General features: G+C 49.3%; 1 protein-coding gene across 1 annotated transcript in view; it reads left to right on the top strand.

The window, feature by feature from the left end:
* The first annotated feature begins 450 nt into the window (after positions 1 to 450).
* MIPEP (mitochondrial intermediate peptidase) overlaps positions 451 to 19,302 on the top strand; it is a 133,889-nt gene continuing 115,037 nt past the window's right edge. Inside the window, exons 1-7 of the mRNA XM_082859725.1 lie at positions 451 to 694; positions 3,542 to 3,715; positions 6,707 to 6,795; positions 9,198 to 9,284; positions 12,401 to 12,464; positions 16,730 to 16,912; positions 17,452 to 17,608. Of these exons, the coding sequence (XP_082715851.1) occupies positions 557 to 694; positions 3,542 to 3,715; positions 6,707 to 6,795; positions 9,198 to 9,284; positions 12,401 to 12,464; positions 16,730 to 16,912; positions 17,452 to 17,608 (892 nt within the window). The 5' untranslated portion in view covers positions 451 to 556. The remainder of the gene's footprint in view (positions 695 to 3,541; positions 3,716 to 6,706; positions 6,796 to 9,197; positions 9,285 to 12,400; positions 12,465 to 16,729; positions 16,913 to 17,451; positions 17,609 to 19,302) is intronic.

The following is a 19,302-nucleotide window of genomic DNA, read 5'->3' as shown; positions in this document are numbered from 1 at the left end:
ACTGCAGCTTGGCAGATTCCACCCCCCAACAAGCTGCGTTGTCGATTATGTTATCGATCACTGCGAGTTTACAGTCGATGGATGGAGGTCCACCGACAGCTCTGGCTGCAGGGCTGGGACGTGCGGGCGCAGTGCCTTGAGTCTCGCACCCTCCTGGAGCGGAGGCCTACGGAGGGCGACGGGTCTCGGTTCAGGGTGCCGGGCAGCGGTCGGCCTGCCGCCCACGTGTGTTCCCGGCAGCGGGTGTGAGGCTCGGCGCCGCGCAGACCCTGCCACCCGCCCGGCCACGTGGGAGGGCGGGGCGTCCTGCGGTTCCCCCTCCAGGCGCGCGGGGGCGCTAGACGCGGCGGCCTGGGAAAGCGGCGGGCGACGCTCTGGCCCTGGGGACGCCGATGTGCGCTGGCCCCGCGGCCTCCTGCCCTTCCCGGAAGCGCGGGGTCACGTGGGAGGCGGGCGCTGCCGTGGAGACGCGGCGCGCTCTCCGGCGGAGCTGCGGGCTGGGTACAGGAGTCCGGTTTCGTGGGCCCTCGCGGCGCGGAGCGGCTGCAGCGGCGCAATGCTGTGCGCCCGGCGGCTGGGCGGCCTCGGGGCCGGGCTCCGGGGCCGGTGGGTCAGCACCAGCTGGTCCCCGGTGGGCGCCGCCTTCAACGTCCAGCCCCAGGGCCGCCGCTTGGACCTGTCCGGCGAGCGCCGGGTGAGCGGCCCGCGGGACCCGGGCGGGGTCGTGGGGGTCCGGGCGGCGAGCCCGCCTCGCGCGGGAGGGAGTTGTCGTTTGCCCGGGGTGACCTTGCGGGCGGCCCCCCGGCTCTGAGGGGCAGGTGCCGGAGAGCGGGGCGGCCCCAGGTTCGGGTCCAGTACCTGCCCAGCGAGGGCCCCAGGTGCAGTGGTCCTGAGCGCGTCCCCCGAACTCCCAGCCCTGTAGCTCAGACCCGACCCCAGTGAGGCGCGGGCCGCGCGGTGAGCTCACCGACGGCCGCGGTGTCTTGATACCAGGACCCGCTTCTGTCAATTAGTGTAATTAGTCTTTCCAATTGATGCCCGAAGTGACGTCATTAATATTTTCCCAAGCTTTTCGGCTTTGTTTCTTTTCCTTTAAAACACCGAGTTGGAGAAGAGTCTGTTGTCCTCTAAGGCGGTGCAGCCCATCACGTAGATTTTCCCACAGAAAATCACTGACTTCTTGTGTTGTTCTAGTTGTTTGTGTATCCACGCGACCCGCTCGGTGTCTGGCATTTAGTAGACACTCATTATTTTTTTCTTTTTTAAAATTTATTTTATTGAAGTCGAGTTGATTTACAATGTTGTGTTAATTTCTGCTGTACAGCGAAGTGACTCAGTTATACACATATACATCCTTTTTCGTATTCTTTTCCATTATGGTTTGGCCCAGGATATTGAATATAGTTCCCTGTGCTCTACAGTAGGATCTTGTTGTTTATTCATCCTGTATATAATAGTTTGCATCTGCTAACCCCAAACTCCCACTCCTTCCCGCCTCCACCGCCCACCTCCTGAAACTCATTATTGAATGATTGACTGAATTAAAGGTGAAAGGAAGGAAAGCTTGGAAGGGATTCACCTGTGCCTGCTTTACTTTGCATTTATGGATTTTGCTCACTTTGCACTGTTACTTTTATTTTTGCCTTTTTAATTTTTTCATTATTTCTACTATTGCCTTTCTTAGAAAGGTGAGTGTGGGATATAATCACAGTGAGCCTAATAATGTGAGTTTTTCTTATTTAACGGCCAAATTTCTTCGTTTTAAAATTATTTTTGAATGAAATTTGCTACACCAACTTCCATGGGGGTAAATAACGTTGGTACTGACATAGTTGGTGTGAGAACGAGCACAGCCTGTGGGTACTGAGCAAAAAGACGTGAGGGGTAAGCTTGGTTATGGGTGGATGAAATAGATCTAATTTTAGCTTTATTAATTTTTCTTTTGTACATCATAATTTTAGGTGCTGATAGCAGATTTTCAAATACGTGAATTGGTTTTTGATTAAAAAAAGAAACCCAAAGGCTTATGTAGTTTTCTGGTATCACCATTACTTGGTAGGCTGAGATTTAGAATTCCCAAGGGAGTGTGGGGAGGTGTGCTGAGAAGTGAAAATAAAGTCTGTAATTGAATCATATTAAATCATTGTAATAACCAAGTATATTTTTGGTCCTAATTCTGTTTTGCCCCTGCCTGTCTTTATTTTCTCCAACTCCTTAATATAGTTTGAAAAGAAATTAACAACTTCCTGCATTCCTTCTTGCAGAAACAGTGGGCCTTGTCAGGCCTGAAAGCTTCGCCTCTTGGTATTTCCCGCAATTGACATGTTAAGCATCTCTTGATACAAAGCTGTCTACGCCGCCGCGGTCTGGCCCTGTTCATTTGCCTCATTCATGAGTTCCTGCCTGTGTTGGGCCCTGCATTGGGCAGCTGGTTAAAATGGCGAAGAGCGGGGTTCCTAGTCCCCGGAGCTGCCCTTCTGCAGAGGCAAGACTTTCCAACACCAGTTGCAGTCCACGAGCGTGGAGAACGTGTGGGCTTTAGGGATGCTTGGAGCAAGTTGAGGTTGTGGCTTTCCCACTGTTTGCTAGTGACCACAGACATGTTCGTTTAACCTCTGAAAGTGTTACCTTATCTGTAAAAAGGTTATTGATAGTTTGTGCTCTAGGATTGTGTGATTTACACGGGAGAACCTGTGTAAAGTACATGGTACACTTTTGGCATGCCGTCGATGTGTAATAAGTGTTTGTGGTTTTTGTCTGCCTTCCTGGGCATTATAACAAGTGTGATCGAACCGGTACAAGAAGATGGTCCTTCCTTCCCATTAGATAGTGATTTTTATCTTTATCAAGGTGTTGAAATGCTTTTGGAAGGTATAAAACTTGCTGCCAGTTTCCGCCTGTGACTGGTTTAGCATGTTTATTAAATCTTTCTAAAATATATATGTACTCAGCAATCAACTCACCGTTCCTATTTCATAGTTTGTGGAGCGCTTGATGCTGTGCCCTGGATCTCACTCAGTGCCGGGCAGAGTCTTGAGAACTTACTAACCTTGTTCCTGTGTCCGTGCCGTGAGACACAGCACATATTGTCATCCCTTCATGCCTGATGAAGAAATTAGGCCAAGGAGGAGAGAGAACTTGACCAGGGTCACACAGCTGATAGCGGTTACAGCTGACATTTGTTAAATGCTTTCTGTGTGCCAGGCACTGTTAAAATGTTTTTTAAAAACGTGTGTCGTTTAATCCTTGCCACTTCGTGAGTTAGGTTCTGTGGTAGTGACAGAGCTGGATTTTGAACCCATATCATTCTATTTTTGTTTTTTATAAAATAAAAATTGAAGAAAAATTACATTCTAAAACATTTTTAGTGTCATATGTGGAGTGTCGCGGGGAATGTGAAAGTGATACCTGTGATGACAGGTGTCACCATGATATGAAATATCAATGAAAACCAAGATTTTGTTTATGAAAAAAGTATTTGTATTGAATACCCCTGGGTCATGTTTTTAGTTATCGGTGGAAACTGTTCTTTGGGTTTCAGGGCCTGTTTGGAGTTCCTGAGCTCAGCGCCCCAGAAGGATTCCGTGTCGCCCAGGAGAAGGCCTTGAGGAAAACGGAGCAGCTGGTGCGCCGCGTGTGCTCTGCGCCTCCTGGGCCCCAGACCGTGCTCATCTTTGACGAGCTCTCGGACTCCTTGTGCAGGGTGGCCGACTTGGTAAGACGCCGGGCATGGGCCGCAGACCACCTCTCACTTTTGCAAGTTAAGCTCTGTGTATTAGGTTCAGTACTGGACTGTAAAGTTAGGAATGTCTGAACTGTTTGAGAGCTCTTGGGTGTAATCTGTTATAGTGAAGTGTGCTGTTGAATGGGAAGAATGTACAGGAAAGGTCAGATTTAGTACTCGTACTTTAATACGTATATTTAATAAAATAGATACGTAATATGTAATGGAAGAATGATTACGCACATGGCAAAGATTCTTCATGTTACAGAGGTTCTTCATTTATAAAAATGTCTACCAAAATTCTAGTAGAACATTTATCTGTACCTTTACAATAAAATTAATCTTAGAAGAAAACTAGTTTTTATAAGCCTTTTCAGGAATGTCTTTTCTGATCAAAAATAAGGTTTTGACATCAAACTGCTTGTATCAAAGGCGTCTTTTCCCCATGTTTTGAAGCTGAGATAGACGTGCCCTCAGGTCTCTCCTCCAGCTGAGACGCCCACGGCCGAGGTGGAAGCAGGCTTCCCTCTCAGCCCGGGGTGGCCGCGACATCGTAGTGGCGCGCAAGTCCCCAGTTGTGGTCACGCCTGCTCCTGTCTGTACAGCTCTTTCTTCACGTTCATTCTACGCGCAGCCCCACCCTGGCCGGGCACTGGGAGTGTGGTCCGACCTCGTGGGGCTTATGTTCTGGTGTTGGCTGTTTTGTAGCTCTTGTTGGCACTGGACCCAGCTAAGAGCTTCACCTGGATTGACTGATGCAGCCTTCTGGGCACGTCTCCACCTGTCGACGAGGAAAGAAAGGCACTAAGAGGTTAAGTTCCCCGGCCCATGAGTGGTGGAGCTGGGCTTCGTGTCCAGGCAGTCTGGCCGCAGAGGCCTCGCTCTCCACGCTTCCAGGGCTGCTGCCGCCCGGGCCGGATGGAACCTTACCTGGAGTGGCAGGAAGGTCACCTCCCCATCTTGTGAGAAAGTGTTTATTTTCAGAATTATTACGCAGTAAAATCTACTTCTCCTAAGGGATGGTGCAGGTCTGTGAACGTGGACTCTGTGTGCCTGTAGCCGCCCCGCGGTCAGGCTGCGTAACTTCCATCACCCCCAGAACGCTCCCTGTGCGTCGCACCACCTTGCCTCTCACCTCTGGCAACCTCTGATCTGTTCTCCATCCCCGTAGTTTGTCTTTTCTTAAGTATCAGGTAGGTGGAATCATATTTACTGTTTGAGGCTGACTTTCTTCACCAGGGTGGCAGCTCCCCGTCTGTGGTTTCCTTCTTCGAGAGCCTCCTTGCTCTCAGCATCTGCGCTGAGCCAGTAGCACCTCCGCTGTCCTAGACCCACTGCTGCAAGTTTCCCAGTTGTAAAGAGATGGGCAGAGTATCCACTCTGAAGGGCTTTCCTGAGGGGAAGTGAGCTGTGCCGCGGGCTCCGTAGTCAGCTCTTGCTTTTTCTGGGTTCGGGTTCTGTCCCTCCAGGATGTGCTCAGCGAGGGCTCGTCTTGTTGAGGGACGTGGGAGACGTACTGTCAGAAAAGAGGTTTCGAACCGTCTCTGCTTAACGGTGCCGCTGAAATCTGAAAGGAAAGCGAGGGTCAGCAAATTTCACTGATTTGTAATCGAGTATTGGCTTTTGTGGTCAGAAATCCCAGAACTTACTGGGTGTTTGTTGTCTTAGCCTCTGTCTTAATTAACCAGTGTTCTAGCATTTTTTCCACATTTCTACTTCTGCTCTTCACTAAAAGATTTTAACTTCTCTGCCCCATAGCTTGCCCTATTTTTGAAGTTTTTTATATTTATGAAGTTTGATAATGTCTCATTCAAAAAGACTAGGATGTGATTTATACATGTAAATATTTGGGTCAAAAAGCTCAAAGAATCTTCTTCCTTTTTTGAATTTTTAAGATTTTACCTGCTAGTGAGATCAATACCGTGTAAGGCATGAGTTTTATAAACTGGTCATTTTGTTTTCTTTTTCTTTCTTAACACAGTCCCCGTGGAACTGTATTATTTTCCTCACCACTATCACAAACGAGTTTTAAAACGTATGCTGGTGTTTTGAATTTCAATATTGATTGTAAATTGTGCAGCATGCAGATGAGTAACTTATACAGCATCTTTTAAAGTTTACACAGCTCACTTTTCAGGTGCCTGAGTGCAGATGTTATCCTACTGTTACGTCAAATGTCGTATCAAACTATGGATTTATATGTTTCTACATAAAAAACTATTTGATAATAAAATTAGGGCATTTTACTTCATGGTGATTTTATTTCACGTTTTAGCCGTATATGTTGTCTTCATGAGAATGAAGAAAATACGCAGTTTTTTGTAGTTTCCCTGCATTTCTGTTTTGCAGTGTACTGCAGTTAACATGAAAACTAAAATCTAGTTTTATGAGATTTCATTAAAAAAATTAAAAAGGGATTCTGGCTTAGTTAAATTCTAAGGTCAGTACAGCAGCTCTGGTCCTGCGCCAGGTAGGCTGCAGCTGGGGAGTCCTGTTTACTCAGAGGCAGCCTTTGTTCTCTGCACGACGGCTGGGATGCACTTAACTCAGCCTGGAAAGGACACCAGGTGTGAGTGTTAACTAGAAGCGCCTCAAGCGGTGTTCCATGGAGCCAGGTGGGAACACTTAGGGAGAAAGTTCCGGATCATTTGAAGCGAGAGTCTTCTCTTTTGAATGATAGAAGTAGGAAGAGTTCACTTGGTTTTCACATTTGCAGGAGGGAGACTTCTCTAAAATAAAGTCAGTAAGAGTATTTTGGAATGTATTAGGAAATGAAACGGACTTGGTTCCCGGGAATAACAGAATTAATGAATGTTCAGGAAGAAGCTGCCCCTCCCGCCGGCTTAGGAAAGTTCCAGTAATGGAAATTCCTGGTCAAGGCAAATGGCGCGTTTTAAAGCTCACGTTTTCATTTTCGCCCTCAGACCCTGGAAGCAAGCTTCCCGTCAAACGCCCTTTTGCTTTTTGTCTCCCCTCCATTAGGCCGATTTTGTGAAAATCGCTCACCCCGAGGCAGCATTCAGAGAGGCCGCGGAGGAAGCCTGTCGGAGCATTGGCGCCATGGTGGAGACGTACGTCTGCCCCTCCTCCCGGACCGTGCTGGGCCGCGGGGCCCCGGGTCTGTGCCCCGCTGGCGGGGATGGGACGTGGGGTTGGGGCGTGAGCCACAGGGCTGCCCGGGGCGGGCGGGTCGGGGGAGCCCGCGGCCTGACTCTGGGCCGCCTCCCTGTCTGCTGTCCCTCGGTTTCCTCACTGGTCAGGGGGGTGGTGGAGTGATCTGTGTCTCAGGGCTGCTGGGAGGAGGACGAGACGGTCAACGCAAAGTGCTTGTGGTGCTGGGGGGCACGCGACGGACACCCGGCGTCCTCGTTCTCCTCGTTGAAGGGATCGCCAGCGTCTCAGGGGCGGGCAGCGCGAGCTGGCACATGGCCGTGCGGTGGAATCGCTGTCGCCCTGGAGCTGTGGCCGCAGGGCGAGAGGTTAGCGTGGTCACCTCTGCCCGGTGGCCTTGCGGTCCCCTTGGGGCTGGGATTTGGGGCATCTGGGCCCATCGTAAAGGCAGTCTGGGAGCTGCGGCCGGCGCAGGCTGGGGTGAAGTCTGTCACTTGAAAGGGATTCGGAGTAAATGTAAGAATACTGGTCAGAGTAACGGGGAGGGGGCAGGGCGCCCACCAGGACGGGGGGTCAGCCAGTGCGGGCTCCCGGCCCCCCGGCTGGAAAGACCTCGGGACCTGTGCCTCCCAGCCCAGCGGAGGCCCCTCCATCCCCCGGAGCTCGCGTGGGGCGTAAGGCTGCTGGCCGGTGCCCCTGGCAGCGTTTGCCCTTTGGGGATGGTGCGTGTGAAATTTGGCTCCTTGAACGGGTAAGCTGGTCCCTGCAAACTCCAGACCCCGGCGTGCTGAAGGCGCTGGAGCCGAGGGCTGCTGGGGAGGTGAGCTAGAGCGCCGGGACCCTGCCCGGGGCCTGTGTGCTGCGTCGGTGGACCTGGGCTGCTGGTTCCACGGGAGGACAGCGGGCGCCTCGGTTGGTAGAGAGGCGGTGTCGGAGGCTCAGCCCGCAGTCCCCCCTTGGCCATGGAGCACAGCTCAGTCCTTTGCTGGGACCAGGCCCTGCCCCCCCGGGGGGGGGGGCGTGGGTGCCGCGAGGGACCTGGCCGTTGTCACTGGACAGAACCCAGAGCCTTGCCCTCCGCCCTCCTGAGCGCTGGCTCCTTCTCTCCCGTAGCCTGAGCTGCACCCTAACTGCCCAGGGCAGCTTTGAATAGGAAGCCTTCCGGTGCCCGAGCAGAATCGACTGACTTTCCAGTGGTGGAAAAGCAAGGATAAAACTGGATGTATTTGTTTAGAATTAATGCCAAATATAGACTAAAATACAGACTTTATCTCAGAGTCCTGCAATGGAGGACACGGTATGGGAGATCCGCTCAAACCTCGGACGTGGGTCCGGCCGGCCACCTCGGAACGGCTGCCCTTGGATGTGGGCGGCCGGGGGCCGAGCAGCCAGAGGAGGCGGCGGTCCTTGCTGACCTCCTCCCGGTTCCTGGGGCTGAGGCCGAGCCTGCCCCCCTGCTGAGCGTTTCTTGGCCGGCGGGGCTGCCTTGGTCCCTCAGGTTCAGGGTGGCCCTTGAGCACCGTGGTGACAGAGGCCCCTCGGTTCGTATGAACCTGCAGGAGTTTGATTGTGTGTGAGCTGCCCGGGGAACCTGACCGCCCACGAGCCCCTGAGTGGACCTGGCAGGCGGCGCTCAGCCCTTGCCCTTCCCCGAGGCAGGAGCTCTGGCCTGCACTGTGCTCTCGGGAGAGGGACTCAGGAGCTGTCGGTGGTGCCGCGGGCGGGCAGGCGGGCAGTGCTGGGTGGGCCGGGCCCGAGTGCAGCTGCGGACAGTAGCCGCCTCCTCTGGGAGTGGGGGCCGTGCCCAGCGTCTCGTTGAACCCTGGGGGCCACTAAGGGTCTAACCCTTTCGGACCAAGGGCACGGTAGCCGGGGCCCATGTGGCTGCAGGGTGCGGCTCCAAAGCCTGTGCCCTCGAGCTGTCCCCGGTGTGGCCCTGCCACTCCCGCGGGTGAGCCAGGGCAGCCCGGGCCCGGCGCCCAGTCAGGACTGCAGGTCGTTCCTCCCCTCCCATCCCCGCTCCTCTCCTGTTAGAGAAACCAGTGGTCCTTGGCATGTTGCTGACGCGGCTGGTTCTCGATGGAAGCGGGGTCACGTCCTGGCTGCTCTTCTGTCCCCAGCTGTGGACTGTGGCTTTCAGTTTGTGCTTTTGCTTTCCGGGACAGTGAGTACTAACACACTTCCCGTCCCTCACTAACTGCGGTTACGCCATTCCTGGTCCAAAGGAAGAAACAAAACAATACCCCAAACCTTTGGCCTCTGGCCATGTGGATGCTGGAACTTGACACCATTCTCTTCACGTAAAGCAAAAAAAGAAGTTACTAGAAAATCATTTAATTTTTTTTATTTGTAATTTTTCTAGGTTGAACACAAATGTGGAATTATATCAAAGTCTGCAGAAATTATTAGCTGATAAAAAACTTGTGGATTCCCTTGATCCAGAAACCAGGTACTGCTTCCTTTGCGTTCATCGCGGTTGTGACTGTGGAGCTGAGCCTGAAAGCCGTTCCCTCGGTGTCCCTGCGCTCACGTCCCCTCTGTCCGGACAGTTTCTCCCCACGCGACGAGTCCCGCACCCTCCTTGGACGCCACTCAGACGGTGTCTCCTCCGAGAGCTCTGTGCCTGTCTCACCTCGGCCTCCCGCCCAGCTCCGCTTCTCTCGGTCCTCAGGCTCCCAGCCTTCTCTCCTCTGCCCGTTTGTCGGCTCTGCTTTCCCACCCGCTGGACGGGAAGCTCCTCGAGGGCAGGGCCTGGTCTGATTTGTTCACTGCTGCATCTTAGCACCCCACAGCCGCGGCCTGCGGCAGGGCCCTCTCCAGGGAATGGATTCCTGAGCAGTTGACGGTTCCATTCAGCTGCATTCCTAAAGTTCTGTCATTGCTACAGCGGGAGCTGAAAGCAGAGCGCTTTTATTTACTGGTAGATGTCAAGATCCTTGAAATGGTGGGCTTTGGTTCATACCGTTTATGATTCTGAATTGAAAAGACCTAATTCTGACTCAGTACACAAATATATTTGATACAAGACTGTGGATGTTATATTTCTTTGCTCAGATTTATTTATTTATAAAACGTGGTAGAGTTTGTCGTTAACCCGCCTATATGTTATTTGTGTCATGGCACAGAGACGAATGTGTTTTCCTGCCTTTTGCACTTGTTTATCTCCTTTTTCTTGATGGGATGCTTACTTGGCCCCGTCTGCTTCCTCCTCTGTTGTCTGTCTCCGTACGTGGCCTGTGACCCCAAGTGAAGCCCAGCCCGCAGGGGTCAGTCAGCGGTGGTGTCTCATGTTGATCTGGTGTACGAGTGACCGTGCCGTGTGAGAAATAGGGAGGGGTTGTCTTCACCTGTCTGCCTGTAAGCGGTTACCTGTGGTCCTGTTTCAGTTCATTGATCCTGATGCTCAGGATATGGGCAAAGCTGGCTGTACAATCACAGCAATGGGTCTTTATTATAATTTTAGGTATGAGCATTATTACCTTCATTAGCAAAATGAGTAAAAGGTGAATGCCTGCTAATTGTGTTGGATTTATACTGAGCTGCTGCTGACTTTGAGTAACAACAGGTTGTTCATGATCTGACTTTACTACAGATTGCTTTCCCATATTTAATGTATAGAAATGGAAGTAGACTGGCAGACCATTTGAGGTACAAAGGAGTTGTGCTAATTGGACATGTACCACATTTCTAGATGTTACTAAGATGCCAATAGGATTTTTATTTTTATAAATATTTATTTTTTATTTATTTCTGGCTGTGTTGGGTCTTTGTTGCTGGGCGTGGGCTTTTCTCTAGTTGCGGCGAGCAGGGGCTACTCTTCGTTGTGGTGCACGGGCTTCTTATTGCGGGTGCTTCTCTTGTTGCAGAGCATGGGCTCTAGGCACGTGGGCTTCAGTAGTTATGGCACACGGGCTCAGTAGTTGTGGTGCATGGGCTCTAGAGTGCAGGCTCAGTAGTTGTGGCACACGGGCTCAGTAGTTGTGGCTTGCGGGCTCTAGAGCACAGGCTCAGTTGTGGCGCACGGGCTTAGTTGCTCCGCGGCATGTGGGATCTTCCTGGACCAGGGCTCGAACCCGTGTCCCCTGCGTTGGCAGGCAGATTCATAACCACTGCGCCACCAGGAAAGCCCACGAGTTCAGTATTTTGATTCCCCTGGTCCCTAATGGGAAAGTAAATCATCTTAAATTAGCTTATAACTAAAAAGGGAAAGATGGGGACTTGACTGGTGGTGCAGTGGTTAAGAATCCGCCTGCCTTTGCAGGGGACACAAGTTCGATCCCTGGTCTGGGAAGATCCCACATGCAATGGAGCAACCAAGCCCGTGTGCCACAACTACTGAGTCTGCGAGCCACAAGTACTGAGCCCACACACCTAGAGCCCGTGCTCCGCAACAAGAGAAGCCACTGCAGTGAGAAGCCCGCGCACTTCAACGATGAGTAGCCCCCTGTTCGCCGCAACTAGAGAAAGCCTGCATGCAGCAACAAGGACCCAATGTGGCCAAAAATAAATTAATTAATTTTAAAACATAAAAGGAAAGATGAACTTGTAAGTATAAAATATTACAGGAGAAAATTACTGAAAAGTTGCCCCTTGCTTTAGATGTTATCCAGGATACTTTATGTTCTGCTGTTGCTTTTTTATTACTGCTAATACTTGACATTAGGATGGAGTTGTTACATTAAGGAAAGGTTAGGAAAATTAGGGCCTATTGTGAAGTTTGCAGATGCACTTTACGATCATTAAAAACTGGATTTCTACAAAGCACACTGGTACTCATTCTTGAAATAGCCATCTTCCCTCCTAAGTCTAAGCAAACTTAGCCCAAGGGGAAGAGGATGGTGGCTTGAAGCTGATGAAGAGTCTGCTTTTTGATAGCAGGAGAAAAAGGTGATGTTTCAGATATTGCTGACCTGTTGAAGGGTATTACTGGTGGTCTTTGAACTCCCTGAGCACTTTATTTGTACCCCTGTTAGGAAACTTATTATTTCTTTTGCCTTGTGTTCATCCATTCAAAAAGTACTTATCCCCGTCTGGGCCACGCCTTATGGGTGAGCAGAGTATCGTTCTGTTCAGTACACATGCTGAGTAGGAGATGTGTTACAGTTACGCATGCACACCTTCATGCAGAGTTCAGGCAGCATGTGTATGTCCCACAAGGACTTAATTGGGTGCGTTGTGTATAGTTTGTAGCAGGTATTCTTGGAGGAAAGACAGTTGAAAAGATGTACATTTTGTCCTTTCTAGAAAAAAGCAGAAAATTTGGCCTTGTTGGAGTAATTGTCATTCATTGTCAGTTTAAGACTTGTTGTATAGTTAGCACGGTGTATCTGATACCAACTCATCCATAGGAAAGCTTAAAACCCAGTCAGTCAGCCAGCTGTTTTGCCTGACTTCTAAGATGTTAAGCTCCTGGTTTCAAGCAAACAAATTGTGTGTGTGTGTGTGTGTTGAAACATCCGGCTTTTGGGCAGTAAGGTTGAAAAAGATGGATTTATTTTGCAGAACACTGATTTTTGGTCATAATTATCATTACCTGTTCTAACCTGCCACCTATTTTATTTACAGGCGAGTGGCCGAACTGTTCATGTTTGATTTTGAAATCAGTGGAATCCATCTAGACAGAGAAAAGGTAACTTGTTTTCTGGCTCCTCTTGTTTTGCTGGTATCTAGTTGGTATGTTGTTGATGTGGTTCTTGTATGTTGCTTGAATTTCCATATTATAAAGACACCTAGGTCTGTTAGGTTATAAAATTCTCCTGTAAGTTGTATTTGAACACAGTGCTCTCTGGAAGTTCGCCTGTCACCCAGGATAATTCAGAGTTAAGAAATGGCTTGAGGCAGGGCGTTTTAGGTGTCATGGAAGTGGGATGAGATGGGCCGTATCAGGAAGGCCAGCTAGTGAGTAGGAAAGCTGGCGCTGTTGAAGATTAGGGTCTGGTTGCAGAAGTACAGGAAGTATTGTTGAGACCCAGTGCAGGTGTGTTTGTTGATGTAATACCTGTCTTGGACAGACCCCCATAGTTTCATTCTGAAAGCAGTAAGCATGGGTTATACCGTGTTGAAACTGGGATGGGAGGGGCCTTCTTTGTCCAGACCCCTCATTTTACATGTGTGGGAACAAGGCAAAGCGATCTGTTCAAGTTCCCATCCTTTGTCCTCAGGATCTCTCACCCTGGCTGCTGCTCTTCTAGAACATGACATCCCAAGGAGTGCTTATTCACTTCAGTATTAAGCTCAGGGCTGGGAGAATGGGATGGTCCAACCAGCACCCACAGAGCTGCCTGCTGCAGTGTCTCACCCTGCCTGCCTGCAGCCTAGACTGTTACGGTGCCTCTTTCTTTTTTAGATAAATATGTTTCTCCTGGTAAATATACGATAAAGCCACTTACCTATTAACAGAGATTGGTTTATCAAAGTGTCTTGGAAAGTAGAGGGCAGGATATTGAGAATACGTGTCACATGCGTAGATGCTGTCATTTTGGTTGGTGCTGAGTGTGAGTAATTGTGAGGCCGCTCACATGTCTGTGTACTTGTGTGGCCTTAAGGGCTCCACATGTGACTCCTGGCCTAACCCAGCAGTCCCCAAGGCTGATAGGCTCTACTGCAAACTCAGATTGCCTGAAATGGACACATTTGCCCCTTTCCAGACCAGTTTGTTATTAATACTTCTCTGTACCAATAATGCCACCGTTCTCTGAGTCACCCAAATCCATTTTGGAGTCAGTTTGCATTTTTTTCCATTCTCAGTGCTTTCATATCTCAGTGACCAAGTCCTTGGATTGTTTCTGTAGCGCTTCACTTGCCTCTGTCTGCATCCCCAAAACAACTCACCTTGATCCTTATCGCCAAATACCTGGGCCATCCTAAAAGCCATTGTCTTCCTACACCCATTATAAGTAACAGTGATTAAGCATTTGCTCTTTAAATCACATATTTCTCATCAGATCTTCATAACAGCTTTGAGGTTGGTACTACTACTGTTCCTGTTTCATGGGTGAAGACGCTGAGGCACCTAGAGGTCATGTGATTGCACCTAGAGGTCATGTGATTTCCCCAAGGTCACAGAGCGTGTAGGTGGAGGAGGCTATTACATAAGCCAGGCCGACTCCAGGGCCTGCCCAGCTGCCCTGCCTGCAGGCCTTCTGGCGGTCAGTCTAACCTGTCTCTGACCATTGGAGTACTTTCCTTAAAGCGCTGATTCAGTTTTCACTCTCCCACCCAGAACCTTCCAGTGCCTTCCCATTGCCTATTGAAGGAGTGTAAATGGTAATTAATACGTAGAATCCCCAGCTCTCCCTGCCCCTACCCCCGTGTTACTCATGGCACTGCCCTCCCTGCTCTGGTCCTCTGTCCCCTCTGGGTTTGCCTGTCTGAAATCCCCATTAAGCTTCATCTTCAGGCCATGGTGTCTGCAAAGCTGTTCTCAGCCCCCAGGTGGAATTTTGTATTCATCCGAACCCACATTTTACGTACTCCACACATATGGCATTTACCTTTAGGTTGTTACTGCTGCGTTGCTTATCTAAATCACAGGCCTCTCAAGGACAGGGAGTGTGGGTTCTCTTTTTTCATGCACAGGAGTTTTAGGCTCAATAAAATAATGTGTGAGAATCATAATGGTGCTCACCAACACTAATCAGATTCGATACTTTCAGGAGGAAGTTTGCTATTAGAGAATCTGGGAGAATAGTTTTATTATTTTGTAGAATCTTCATGAAAGATGTTTTTGAAACCTTATTAAAAAGTAGCATGTCAGGTCAAGGTCAGCTTCACCAGCACTGACTTTGCTGCTTTTATCTAACGTGTGTTCTTAATAGGACAGCTGCCCCTCCTAGCAGGTAACTCCCTGCAAGCCCACCCACATTGAAGATGCAGTAACGTAAACCTGCTGAACTCCGTGTTGTCACTTCAGTGTCTGTCGTCAGAGGTGCTCCACTAGGACAGGGGCAAGGGAGACAGCACACTTTAAGAGAGCTTGAAATGCAGCCACTAACATAACCTACAAACCGTAAAGGCCTACGTTCTTTCCGGATTCTTTCCAGGTCATTCCTTACTTACATTTTAGGGTCTCATGAATACAATTAGAAATTAAAGGAAGTGTGTTCTTCAGCAGTCATTTAGTAAATGCAACAATTTCATAGCATTCTTAGAGCTCCGAGTACCGCATGTTTAATTATGTCCAAATGATGAAATGATACGCTTAGCAGACTGTTGGTGAAGTTGGGAAATAAGCCGTTTTTATTTTTCCAGGGATTGTAACAGGTGATGAACTCCTTGAAATAACTAATTTTATCACTTTTTTTTTTTAAATAGTAAAAGCTTTGAGGAAAGTTTTTGGAACTATAGTATGATTTCCAGATGTCTTTCTTTTTTGTTATTCCACTGGTCACCATTAGGGGGTGACAGATGGCCATATCAGAAAGAAAACGGGCAAAGAGAAGAGTCTGGATGATAAAGATGCAGGAGTAGCTGAAAACTGATGTTTCCTATGAAGTTTGAATTGTCTGTATTGAAATTTTTTGTTATTAAAATACACTAAGTTTTTCCAGCAGCTTAGCAAGGGTACATCTGCGTCATACATAGTTATCTTTTAAAACTACTAGTGCTGCCTAATCATTTGTTAGGGTCCTAGCGTAGATTAGAACCTGTTAATAGCTATCGACCCCCTTGCCGGGAAGCTTGCCTGTGATTTCTCCTGAAGCCCGTCCTGAGCCCAGGTCTGGATGCCTGTCTAGTTTTCCTGTAATAAGTGCCTGAAAATTCACCCCATGTCCCCAGGAGGGCCTGGCCCGTGGTGTGGGCCTCAGTTCTGAGGGCCTTGTCCCGAGCATTTGTGGCAGCCCTTTGATGGTACAGGCTTTCTCAGGAGCTGGTGTCCTAGGGGTGTGACCGACGAGAAAACCCACCCCATTCTGTCACTGATGGCCTGAGGCCTGACGGTGCCAGCCGTGGGGCTGCGGGACGTGGTCCTGCCCCAGCAGCCCCGACTCCAGCCCTCCTCACCTCTCTGCTGCTGTCCTGCTAGCCCCGCAAGTGGGTGCCCAGCAGAGCTTCGGAAGTGCCCCTTCGCTGCACTTCAGCGAAGAGCCGTGTTGATTATACCTTCCTTCCCCTGCCCTTGTATCTGATCTTTTAAGACTGAGAATATTTTCTAATCTGCCCTTCAAGTACTTCATGTGTTTAGTCTCCAAATACTTTTAAGTATCATATCAAACATTCAACTACTCCCTGGCTCACTTAACTAAGAGGTTTTCAGGGCCAGGGGAGGACCTGGACTTCCCAATGTTGTTAATTTCACAGATGCGTTGTGTAACCCAGACTTTGAATAGAACTCTAGAAGTTACATACGTCTTAAAGCCTAGAAGCACAAAAATCCATAAGATAACTTTTTGGTCAGGATATTAAATATCTATCGAAAGTAGAGTTAACATTTGTAGTACATTACTGTGTACTAAACATTTATGGGGCTCCCCTGGTGGTGCAGTGGTTCAGAGTCTGCCTGCCGATGCAGGGGACACGGGTTCGAGCCCTGGTCTGGGAGGATCCCACATGCCGCGGAGCAGCTGGGCCCGTGAGCCACAGTTGCTGAGCCTGCGCTCTGCAACAAGAGAGGCCGCGATAGTGAGAGGCCCGCGCCCTGCAATGAGGAGTGGCCCTCACTTGCTGCAACTGGAGAAAGCCCTCGCGCAGAAACGAAGACCCAGCACAGCCATAAATAAATAAATAAAATTAAACATTTATGATACAAATTACATTCAGTATTCATTTTATCACTTAATATATTTAGTATCTTATTAAATTATAATTCAGCTATATATGTTGATTTGCTGATAGATCACCTATTAAGTTGTGAAATATTACTTAAATAACTTTTATTACTGCCCCTACGTACAGCGTAAAAGAGCGGTGGACCTGAACGTTAAAATCTTGGATCTGAGCAGCGCGTTTCTCATGGGAACCCACTTTCCCAGCAAGATTGAGAAGCATCTCCTGCCGGAACACATTCGGCAACACTTCGAGCTGGCCGGGGACCATGTGCTGGTGGATGGTCTGCGTACAGAAGTGCCGGATGACTTGGTACGTGTGCTCCGTCCTTCATGCAGTTTGGTCCCCGTACCGGGGCCACGTCTGTTGTGACCCCCAAATTCAGTGATAAGATAGTCATACCTTTAAAAACACGTTAGTGTCACTAAGCATCAAAATTGAACTGGGGGTTATTAATTCTGTGAATGCTTTGAATGATGAAAATGGTTTGATTATTCCTGTTTCATAAAGGACTCCTCATTTTCAAAGTATGATGAACAGCAGCAGTGATGGCCATTCTAGGGACTCAGACTTTAATTGCAGGAGTTTTCACGTCACCTGGTTAAAGGTGCTTCACGGCACGTGTGTTGGCTAAAATCTGTGCCACCCTGCCCCGTAGTAGAGAACCCAGTCGAGTATGATTTGTCTCCCATACCAGTGATGAATTCAGAAGCTTTATTCCCTTTGTGGAGACCATTATTCTAAAGCGTTGCTCGCCTGCAGAACAAAGTGGGGGAGGTACCCTGTATTATTATGGTGTAGGACTTTGTACTGTGTGTGGATGTCTTTTACCTTTCACTTTCTAAACATAGGTTCGAGAAGCTGCTTATAAAATTTTTCTTTATCCCAATGCTGGTCAATTGAAATGTTTAGAAGAATTGCTCAGCAACAGAGATCTTCTGGCAAAGTTAGTGGGGTATTCTACATACTCCCACAGAGCTCTCCAAGGAACAATGGCTAAAAATCCAGGTAAGCCTGTTTCTCCAGCTTTAAGGACAAAGTAGGGTTTTTATGAGGCTGAACTTATGATTTTAAACAGCTATAAATTGCTGTTCTATTTTTCGTATAGTCAGAGACCAGTTACTGAGATTTCTGCTTCTTTATTAGGAAGAAGTTTTAAATAGAGCTAATAGTTTGGAATGTATTCTGCCCAACCTATGTATTTTTATGTACACGTTGAGAGCAAATCATACTTGAAATTTCACTGATGATGATTTGAATTGTTTTCATTTTAACCCAGCTGGTTTCTGTACTGAGCCTAACTGGATTGGTTAGAATTAGTGTCAGAGAATATTTCTGCTGAAGTCAAGGTTCATTGTAGGCTGGGTCACGTAAAACCCGTCTTTTCAGAGAGAAGAGGGTTGCTTCGCAAAGTTGGTGCTGGGGCGGGCGTGGGGGGAGCATCTCCTGGGTTTGCTCCGTTCAGTTCTCTATGATTTATGATCTTTAAGGGAGAATGGTTTGCAATGAAAACGATACAAATGTATATAGCATATCTTTCAAAGGTGTGTAGTAAATTACAGTTACATTTTAGACACTGAGTCCAGGGTAGGGTGGCCTCGATGGTGGGGCTGTTCAGGCCCACGTGTGTTGTAGGGGTTGGGTTTGCATGACTCGGTGACGGGCTGAGCGGGGGGAGTAGATGGCCATGGACACCTGGGGTCCCTGGCCATGCGTTGGAACAGACGTGCCGGTCGCGGGGTCGGGGGACGCTGGGAGGCGCTCTGTGCTGTCTCTGTCCTCCCGTGTTCCCTGCGGGTCCGTAGCTCCTCGGGGGTTTTCTTGAACCCAGCCCGCCCTGTTTCTTTCTCGTGCACGCCGTCCCCTCGGCCTGGCCTCACTCCCGCCAGTCAGCCGTGGGCACGTCTCCCGCACTCGAGGCCTGCTTGCCGCCTGCGTGTCTGTCCGTCAGAATCCCATCCAGGGCGTCAGTGCTGGGCTCCCACCGCCCTCTCCATGAAGCCTGTTAAAACGTTTCCACGTCCCTTGGACTGCTTCATCCCTGAACTCATAGAACACTTAAATCTGTGTTATATACTTTAGCTCCCAAACAGGTATTCTGTCCCCTCGGGTGCTTTTCCGTAGTCACTGTTGTCACCACGTTGTTATAATGGCGTCTTATTATTTTATACTATATGTAATAGTTATGTAATGCCTACTCTGGGCCATTGTTTCCTTTCATTCCTCTGTAGCCGTGTGAGATAGACGGTTGTGTCCACTTCACGGATGAGGACCTGCAGGTCAGGTCGATTGCTAAGAAGTGGCAGGCTCTCGATTCATGCCCCTCCGTAGGCCGCCTGAGACCACCTGCCCCTTTTTCTGTGTCACCTGCATCGGCTCTTTCAGTTCATTGGTTCGACAGATACGCACTGAGTGCCCGCTGTGTGCCAGATGTTACTCTAGGCGCTGGAGATAAATCTGAGTAGAACAGATGGGAATCCCTGCTTGTGTGCAGGTGACAGAGGAAAACAGAAAAGCAAGGGAAGAGTCCGGTCTGTTCCTGGCGCCTGCAGGTTGTGGAGAAAGTGGTACAGGGAAGGGAGGACTGCGCGTGTCAGGAGGTGTGCGGCCTCGCACAGTCCGTGAGGGCTGGTGAACGAGGCTGTGAGCGGAGGGTCCGGATGGGGGTGCAGGTGTGAGGCCGGGAGGAGGAACAGGGGGCG

Source organism: Leucopleurus acutus (assembly GCF_964270905.1).
Source record: "Leucopleurus acutus genome assembly, chromosome: 18".
Lineage (NCBI taxonomy): Eukaryota > Metazoa > Chordata > Mammalia > Artiodactyla > Delphinidae > Leucopleurus > Leucopleurus acutus.
This window is presented reverse-complemented; position numbering and strand designations above follow the sequence as displayed.